The sequence below is a fragment of the Octodon degus genome, unplaced genomic scaffold (genome assembly GCF_000260255.1).
Source record: "Octodon degus isolate 3935 unplaced genomic scaffold, OctDeg1.0 scaffold00078, whole genome shotgun sequence".
NCBI lineage: Eukaryota > Metazoa > Chordata > Mammalia > Rodentia > Octodontidae > Octodon > Octodon degus.
In genome coordinates, this window is record NW_004524654.1 from 7,879,871 (window position 1) to 7,889,877 (window position 10,007).

Consider the following 10,007-nt stretch of genomic DNA (forward strand, 5'->3'; position numbering starts at 1 on the left):
ATTTATTTTTATTTATTACATTTATTTATTGTGTGTGTGTGGCCAGCTCAGCCCACCAGGGGGCGGGGCTGGCTGGCATGTGGTGCTGGAGGATTGAACCGCAGTCCCTGTGCTTTGCCAAGCTTGTTTCAAGTAGGTGCTTTAGACCACTGAGCCATCTCTCCAGCCCACCCAAGGACTTTATACTCAGATATAATTCCAACCTTTTTAAAATTTTGAGATAGGGTATTACTAATTTGTTGAACTTCCCAGAGTGGATTCAGACTTTAAATCCTCCTGCCTACACCTCCTAGAGTACTGGAATGCAGGTGTACATTACAGTGTCTGGCTGATCTTTCTCATTTACAATAGCATAGAGAAATCATTTTCAAAAACTGAGATGGTCATGGTGGCACATGTATGTAGTTCCAGCCATTGGGAGGCTACTCAGGTAGGATTGTCTCAAGTTCAGCCACACAGTTCCAAGCCAGCCTGAACTGCATAACAGCAAGACCCTGTCTCAAAGGGGGGGAGGGGGGGGAGAAAACAAATGAGTTCCAGCTGGATAGGGATTATGTTAGATGTTATTGTATGTCTTTCAAAGTCCTATAAGTAAGCTTTGGTGAAATTTCCAAAACTTATCCCATTGCTGCTTGGAATGCTGTTTGCTTGTAGTAAGTATTAAAGTACTGATTTATTTATTTATTTTGGCAGAACCAGGAATTGAATTCAGTTCCTTGCACTTGCCAGGCAAATGCTTATTCTACTGAGCCATCTCCCAGGCTCCAAGTATTAACTATTGAATATTGAAATGGGTTTGCTAATTAGATGATCACATGACTAAAAAAAATTTTACTCTTGCTCTTTGAATCTTAATACACTGCCAAGCTTGGTACCACTCTGGGAGGCTGAGGCAACAAGATCTCAAATTTGAAATCTCAAATTTGATCCTACGCTGAGCATTTTAGCAATCAGGAAGATACTGGCTAAGAATGTAAAGAAAAACTTAAGGGGACTAGGGATGCAGGCTAGGTGCAGAGATCTTGGGTTTAATCCTCAGTACCTGTTTTTTTATTTTGAGGGACCAGGGATTGAGCTCCACACCTTGCACTTTCCAGGCAGGCACTTAACTCTACTGAGCTATCTGTTCAGCCCGAGTACCTATTTAAAAGAACAAAATATACCTATCTGTCTATTCGTCTGTCCATCCGTCTACCCATCTACCTGTCAGCCCACCCATCCGTCTTTGTCTGCCTATGACTGCTACTTAGAACTATGGAAAACTAGTTTTTGAAGCACTTGTATTTATTTTAAAACTGAATGACTGTTCCTGTCAATTATTGTGATATTATTAATTTGTATTTCATACTGAGATGAGAGCTGGACATGGTGGCACACATCTGTAATACCATATCTCAGGAAGCTGAGGCAGAGAATTCTGCAAGTCTGAGTCCAGTCTGCACTAAAAAGCAAGACCCTGTCTACAGAAACCAAAAATGAACTAGTCACTTAATTTTAGGATTCATCTTATATTACCAAATGGATTTGAACTATATTTTATTCTTCTATGGCCTTTTCTCCCTTTTAATTTTTTTATTTCTTCTGATAAAATCACTTTAGAAGCTGGGTGGTTTAATATAGTGGTAGAAGTGTTGCCTAGCATCCTTAGTTTTATTTCTTAACACTGCAAAGAACAAAAGCGACAGTAACAGCCAGGGATGGTGGCATATGCCTATGATTCCAGCACTTAAGAAGCTAAAGCAAGAGGGTCACTATGGGGGCTGGTGAGATGGTTCAGTGGTCTAAAGCACCTACTTAGAACAAGCTTAGCAAAGCACAGGGACCACCATTCAATCCCCCAGCACCACATGCGAGCCAGCCTCGCCCCCTGTTGGGCTGAGCTGGCCACACACACACACACACACACACACACACACACACACACAAATAAATATTAAATAAACTTTAAAAAAAAAAAAAAAGAGGGTCACTATGACTTGGAGGGAATGTCTTAATTGTCTATAATAATAAGTTCCTAGATTATAATGTAAAAGTTTTTTTCCAACAGGTAGCTGAAAACTTTGTTCCTCCTCTGTTGGATGCAGTTCTCATTGACTACCAGAGAAATGTCCCAGCTGCTAGAGAACCAGAAGTGCTTAGTACTATGGCCATTATTGTGAACAAGTTAGGGGGACATATAACAGCTGAAATACCTCAGATATTTGATGCTGTTTTTGAATGCACCTTGAATATGATAAATAAGGTGAGTTATACTTCAGTTATGTAATGGGAAATATAAAAATTTAATATACAACCTCTTGACATCAAAATAGAACTGGTTATGTAGCTTAGTAGTAAAGACCTTATCTTATTTATTTATTTATTTTTGGGTTTTTTGCAATTTTTTTTTCAACAAATAATACACTGCATATATTCTTCTTAGTGGTTAATTGCTGTATAAGATGCGGACTTGTGATCCTATTTACAAACACCATTAGAACAAATCATTCTATTCATTAACAGAATGTAACTATATATCTATCCCAGCCACTTTGAATACACAGATACAAAATGGACATTCATCTGTATACCCCATTTTTTCTAAGTTCCGTTATTGAATATTATAGGTGTGTAAACTCAGCAAAATATTCTAAAAGAGTCCAGTAGCCCATAATAGCATTGGGTCTTCTGTTTAACTGGCAATGTCAGAAATTATTGACCTGAGTCCCCCACAGCTCAACTTAACAGCATGGCTTTATTTCTTATAATTTCGAAAGACCTTATCTATAGGTGCAATTAAGGGAAAAAATAGGGGCTGCTGCAAAAAAAAAATAATACGGCTAGGACATAAGCACTGCTTGGCAAGTGCAAGGTCCTGAGTTCGATCCTCGGTACTGCAAAAAAAAAAAAGGGGGGGGGACTGGGGAGACAGCTCAGTTGAATAAGTGATTGTCTGGGAAGTGCAAGGGCCTGAGTTCAATCCCTGGTTCTGCCACAAAAATAAATAAGGGAAAAATATTTTTAACATTAATACTTGGCATTTATCCAAATGTAATAGACTGAGACATTCTTGCATAAAATTAGGTTAAAGTAAATGTAAAGGGAGGTCTGTTTTTTTTTTTTTTTTTTTTTTTTTTGCGGAACCGGGGATTGAATTCACCCTTGTGCTTGTTAGGCTAGTGCTTATTCTATTGAGCTATCTCCCCGGCCCCAAATGGTATATTTTAAAGTGAATGCATCTATGTCGCCTTCGTCCTCATCTCCCAGAACTGGGGATTGAACTCAGACCCTTGGGCTGTCCAAGGAAGCGATTATTCTACTGAGCTGTCTTCCTGGCTCTGTATTTATTTTTTATTTTTTGGCGGAACTGGGGATTGAACTCAGACCCTTGGGCTGTCCAAGGAAGCGATTATTCTACTGAGCTGTCTTCCTGGCTCTGTATTTATTTTTTATTTTTTGGCGGAACTGGGGATTGAACTCAGTCCCTTGCGATTGCCAGGGAAGCGCTTATTCCACTGAGCCATCTCCCCAGCCCCCAGGCTCTGTATTTTTAATGTTATGAGTGTAGTACATGCTTATAAGTTAGAACATAAATCACTTGAGAAAAGATTAGATTCATATGCTTAAGTTTATGAATTTATTAACATTGCTAATTTGCTTTAGTGGTCTAAGTATATAACGAGTGGCAACCACTAAAAATGCTTTGTTCTTCATATAGGATTTGATGAATACTCTTAATAAAGCATCTGCCTTCTGATAATTTTTGTGTAAGGCGGCAGTTTCTTTTTTCATGGAAAGCGAGTTATATTTTAGAAATACTTGCCATTTGGGACTGGTACAATTTTGGGGAATATATTCACAGTTTCAGACCAATATGCTTGCTCCTTTTTGCTTTCATTCTTAAATACAGAATTGTTTTGTTTGGTTTTTAGGATTTTGAAGAATATCCTGAACACAGAACAAACTTTTTCTTACTACTTCAGGCTGTCAATTCTCATTGTTTCCCAGCATTCCTAGCTATCCCACCTGCACAATTTAAACTTGTTTTAGATTCCATTATTTGGGCATTCAAACATACTATGAGAAATGTTGCAGACACAGGTAAATATGTTTTTCTGTTCATTATTCCACTGTGTTGGGTTTGTAGCCAATACACTAAAATTCTATCCATTTCATTTTCAGAGGTTTGAGTTGCCAATCAGATTCCTAAAATATTAAGTGGAAAGTTTGATTTTAAATTGTTTAGTGTTCTGCATAACATGATGAAATTCTATTGTGCCCTGCTCGGGACATCTTATTGCAATGGTTGTCTTCTAGTAACCCTCATTTTACTTAATAAGAGAATAGTGATTGCATCTACATTTATTATTGATAGATAATAATCTTTTTTTTTTTTGATAGTTTTGGGTGGGGATCCTCATTTATTTTCCAAGTGTACCAAAGAAACGAAAATAGCTCCTAATGTTAACAATCTCTTACTGTATAGTTCGTAGGTAAAGTTATTATAGCTTTATATATAGGTAAAAACCTTGTGATGAGTTCAGTATTATCTTTTAATTTTATTTTTTAATCTTTTATTTGGTACAGGGTCTCGCTACACAGTTCGGACTCATAATGATCCTCTTGTGTCAGCCTCCCCAGCACTGGGATTACAGGTGTGCACCACCACACCCAGTTTTGGGGCCAGCATGGTGCGCTTGTGGATCCAGGGCCAGCACAACATGCAGTACCGGGGATCAAACCCCAGGCTCTGGAGCTTGCCAGGCAGGCTCTTAGACTGCCAAGCTATCTCCCCAGCCCAGTATTATCTTTAAAGTTCCCACTGGGGGACCTTTGATAAGGATGGATTACTACACATAAAAAGTTGTATATTCATTTGTAAATAAGTTACCACTGTATTTGTCTTAGTTCTATTTGTGTGAAATATATATTGAAATGTCTAAAAGTAGTTAAGCCACCCATTCTAAAGGAAGTTCCCAGGCAAAATGAGTTATGCCAAGAAGCTCCTGAAATTCAAACTAAGGAAGTATCATTACAAGAGTAGTTCAAGGGGCTGGGGAGATAGCTCAGTAGAGTAAGCGCTTGAAGGTGCTGAGTTCAATCTCCACCCTCTCCCCCAGTACAATCCCTGGTACCGAAAAAAAAAAAAAAAAAAAAACCATACATACATACACCAAAACCGAAAAAAACAAGAGTAGTTCAAGCCAGGTGTTTGCATACACCTACAGTCTTGACACTCTGGGAGTCTGAGGCAGGAGGATCTTAAGTTTGAGTCCCCTGGATAGTGTGGCAAGTCTATTCTTCTTTTTTTTTTTTTTTTTTGGGCGGAACCGGGGATTGAACTCAGGTCCTTGAGTTTACCAGTCAAGCGCTTATCCTACTGAGCCATCTCCCCAGCCCCAGCAAGTCTATTCTTACCAATGTTTTTTTTTTTCCCCCTTTTACCCCCATATGCTTTTTTTCTGCCATTGTATGGGTCAGTTAGAGACAATAAAAATACATTCTGCCAAGATGAATTGTCCCCCCCCCCCCATCTCCCTGAAATAATAACCATGGAGATCGCTTTGAGGCCTAAGCCCCTAGCTGCCTAGGCAAAGCTCAAGAACTCAAGGACCTGGGTTCCATTCTAGGTACTGTATTCTCTGACGGCCCTGCCCCATGTGCACAGAGCGGCCAAAAACAACCAAGTATGGTGGCACACACTCTGTAATCTCAGCTCTATGGAAGCTGGAACAGGAAAATCACTATGAGTCTGAGCTGTGTAGTGAGATCCTATACCAAACATGTAAAGTTAAAAAGTAAAAAATAATTATGGAATACAATACTATTAGACTTGGAGTTTTAGAAATGGGAAGATCTTAAAAGCCATAGTGTAGTAAGCTAGCGTTGGTTGTAGTTGTACCTCACTATGTCACGATTAATTTTGGCAACTAATTAATCATTAAAAGCTGATGAACTATTAGCTGAAATATTAGGAAAAAAAACCAGTCTGTAATGATTTCATATCATCTTTTTAGGCTTACAGATCCTTTTTACACTCTTACAAAATGTTGCACAAGAAGAAGCTGCAGCTCAGAGTTTCTATCAGACTTACTTTTGTGATATCCTCCAGCATATCTTCTCTGTTGTGACAGACACCTCTCATACAGCTGGTAAGAATTTAGGACTATTAAAACGCTGGAAATGTTTTGAGTTGTTAGATTCCATTTTAGAGTTAACTATCTTCTTTATATCAACAGGATTAACAATGCATGCATCAATTCTTGCATATATGTTTAACTTGGTTGAAGAAGGAAAAATAAGTACACCATTAAACCCTGGAAGTCCAGTTAATAATCAGATGTTTATTCAGGAATATGTGGCTAATCTCCTTAAGTCTGCATTCCCTCATCTACAAGAGTAAATGACTTTTAATACTTTTTTTCGGGGGGTTCTTTTTGAGACAGTCTCAACTATGTAGTTCAGGCAGTTAAACATATTTAAATTTGAAAAGGGTGCTGGGGATTAAAAACTCTTTAGAAATTCTCAGGTTAATGTTCATTTTTTAAAAATAATCAATTGTGTTTTAATTTGCAGTGCTCAAGTAAAGCTCTTTGTGACAGGGCTTTTCAGCTTAAATCAGGATATTCCTGCATTCAAAGAACATCTAAGGGATTTCTTAGTACAAATAAAGGTATTTTGGAGGGGGGCTGATACTAAAAATTCTGAGGTTAAGTGTAATCATTCTTAGAGAATCATTGTACTGTGTAAATGGGAGTTTTCATAAAATAATGTATAGTCTTATTAATCAGAATCTGAAACATAAAATGAAAAGCTAAATCCCAGGAGGAGTATAGGTTTGGAATTTTTTGTTTCTTGTTTTTGAGATGGAATCTTGCTAGATGGTATAGGCTAACACCAATCTCACAGCAATCTCCCAATTGCTGGAATTTACAGGCAAGTGCCACCACACCCCGCTAGAATGTTTTCTAGAAATTCTATAAATGAAATTTATTCTCTATTGTTTCAGTGCGTATCACAATATGATTATTAATTCTGGCAGATTTCCTATTAAGAATTTTGTACTCATTTTGATGAGTGAACCATGAATTTATAGGGTGCCTATTGTTAGTAAAAAAAAAAATCCCCCCCCCCCATTTTTGTCGTCTTTTTGAGACAGGGTCTTGTTGTACAGTTGAATTTTTGAGGAAGGATTTTTTGGGGGGCGGGCAGAACTAGGGATTGAACTCAGGCCCTTGTGCTTTCCAGGCAAGCGTTTATTCTACTGAGCCATCTTCCTGGTTGCCTAAGGATTTTTATTGTGTTTGTTTTTTGAGACAGTCACTCTTATGTTGCCTAGGTAGGTTCATGGGTTCAAGGTAGCAAGCAGCCTCAGTCCCAAAAGCGGAAGAGTACACAAATGCCAACTACCACTGTACCCCCCACTCCTCCCATTATGTAGTTCAAATACTCTAGCACTTGTTCCATTCTGTGGGTGATCAAAAGCAGCTCAGCCACTGGACTCTATATATTTCCAGCTACTTCAGATTTTATAAATTTTTGCACAGGATCTCACTAAGTTCCCTAGGATGTTCATAAACGTTATCCTCCTACCTTTGTTTCCTTGTTAGCTTGGTATTACAGCTATGTACCACTATGCTCACTCACCTTGTATCATGTTGTTTTACATTTACAAAGACTGTAAAAGACCTAAACAGTTCTCTTATCCATGACTATTTAAAGAATTGAAATCATAAGATACTCAGATTTTTGCCAACTACTTAATGTTGCCCAGGCTGGCTTTGAACTCTGGGACTGAGGATATCCTCCTTTGTTTATCTACCCAAGTACTTGGCAATACAAGTGTCACCATGCTGGCTCAGTTTTATTACTATGAAAATACTGTTTTTTCATAACCAGAATGCAAAGAAGAATGTGAAAATGACCTTTGGAGTCTTGCTATAAAGATAATGACAGTACAGATAAACTTGTTTTAATAAGTACTTGTTTTAATAAGTTTTTGGAGAAAGCGCTTTCTTTGAATTCTTGCATGTGAATGTTAGTAAGTAGAATCACCATAACCCTTAAAACTTTTTTGCCACACACCTATAAAGTTTGTTTTTAGGATAGGGCATCCTTACATATTTCCAGCTGGTCTTGAAGTCACCGTGTAGCTCAGGATAGCCTGGCATTTACAGTAATCTTGGCTCAGCCTTCTGAGTGCTTGCGATTACAGGAATGCACCCACCATACCTGGTACACCTTTAAATTTTTAAGCTACATAATATTGTGTGTTTAGCATAATTTTTTGTAATGGATTAATGCATATGCTCGATTCTCTAAGTGGCAAAATACTTATCTACACTTAAGTAAGATTGGAGTTTTTATATTGACTTTTCTTTCACAGGAGTTTGCAGGTGAAGACACATCTGACTTGTTTTTGGAAGAAAGAGAAACAGCCCTTCGACAGGCTCAAGAAGAGAAACATAAACTTCAAATGTCTGTCCCTGGCATCCTTAATCCACATGAAATTCCAGAAGAAATGTGTGATTAAAATCTGAAGTCATGCTGGCTGGTTTTTCTCTACAACTTTTGTTGACAGCAGAAAACAGCATCTGAGATTTGTCGACCAAAATGATGCCAATTTGTAAATTAAAATGTCACCTAGTGGCCCTTTTTCTTACGTGTTTTTTGTATAAGAAATTTTCTGTGAAATACCCTTCCATTGTTTAAGTTTTTGTTTTGGTCATCTTTATTTAGTTTGCATGAAGTTGAAAATTAAGGCATTTTTAAAAATTTTACTTCATGCCCATTTTGTGGCAGGGTTGGGGGGAGGAGGCAAATTCGATTTGAACATATAGTTGTAAATTGTAATGCAAAGCTACAAATTTCTTGTAAACAATACCAATTTTAATTAGGGAGCATTTTCTTTCTAGTCTGTATTTCAGTCTAAAAGAAAAGGTAATGAGTAAAACAAATTGCGTTAAGAGGAGTAGAGTGCTGCACTGTCTGAAGTTAGCACCTCTTGGACTGAATGTCTAGACTATATGTATTATTACAAGTCTGTATGGAAGTTTGCAGCAAGATCATGTGCATATCATCCCATTGTAAAGCGACTTCAAAAATATGGGAACACAGTTATTTTTACACAGTTCTTTTTGTTTTTGTGTGTGTGTGCTGTCGCTTGTCGACAACAGCTTTTTGTTTTCCTCAATGAGGAGTGTTGCTCATTTGTGAGCCTTCATTAACTCAAAGTGAAATGGTTAAAAATATTTATCCTGTTAGAATAGGCTGCATCTTTTTAACAACTCATTAAAAAAACAAAACTGGCTTTTGAGATGACTTATACTAATTTACATTGTTTACCAAGCTGTAGTGCTTTAAGAACACTACTTAAAAAGCAAAATAAACTTGGTTTACATTACTTTTCTTGTATTGGTTCAGAATTATTCCTGTAAGTCCTAAGATTATTAGTCAAGGCTATAAGTTGGCCATGTTAAAATATCTTCTGTTGCAGTCATACTCCTACTTCACCCTACCCAATGCTGGGAGTAAAGTGGCCATGTTCTTAAAATACATTCTGTTCCCTAGAAATATTTCTTGATGTTTTCACTGATTTTACTTTTATTTGGGGTCAGGGAACACTATCTATACTATGATTAAGATCTATGTGGAACAAATTACAGGTTAACTTTAGAATGGTAAAAGATGGAAATGCTAAAATTATTCCTGTTTTTTTTAAATTTATTTATTTTTATTTATTATTTGTGTGTGTGTGTGTGGCCAGCTCAGCCCACCAGGGGGCGGGGCTGGCTGGCATGCGGTGCTGGGGATTGAACCTCGGTCCCTGTGCTTTAAGCTTTTTCTAAGTAGGTGCTTTTAGACCACTGAGCTATCTCACCAGCCCTTAAGTTATTCCTGATTGGATAACTGTAGAGAGAACTGAATTGTAGAGACTGTGTAGAGAAATGTAACCCTAGCCATGTGAGGATGGGGATGCATGCCTGTATAGTGCTAGCACTCAGCTAAGGCCTCCTTTGAGGCCAGCC

The 10,007-nt window shown here is 37.8% G+C and overlaps 1 protein-coding gene across 5 annotated transcripts in view; it reads left to right on the plus strand.

Annotated features, from left to right (window-relative positions):
- The window catches only part of Xpo1 (exportin 1), a 60,454-nt gene extending 51,172 nt beyond the window's left edge, over nt 1-9,282 (plus strand). For 4 of the 5 annotated variants that reach the window (XM_023720830.1, XM_023720829.1, XM_023720832.1 and 1 more), the window contains 6 exons: nt 2,048-2,242; nt 3,912-4,080; nt 5,997-6,131; nt 6,219-6,378; nt 6,556-6,652; nt 8,366-9,279. In XM_023720830.1, coding sequence (XP_023576598.1) covers nt 2,048-2,242; nt 3,912-4,080; nt 5,997-6,131; nt 6,219-6,378; nt 6,556-6,652; nt 8,366-8,512 — 903 coding nt within the window. In that variant the 3' untranslated portion in view covers nt 8,513-9,279. Of the gene's footprint in view, nt 1-2,047; nt 2,243-3,911; nt 4,081-5,996; nt 6,132-6,218; nt 6,379-6,555; nt 6,653-8,365 lie in introns of all 5 variants that reach the window. The other variant, XM_004636173.2, reaches the window with a different exon arrangement.
- The last annotated feature ends 725 nt before the right edge of the window (nt 9,283-10,007 follow it).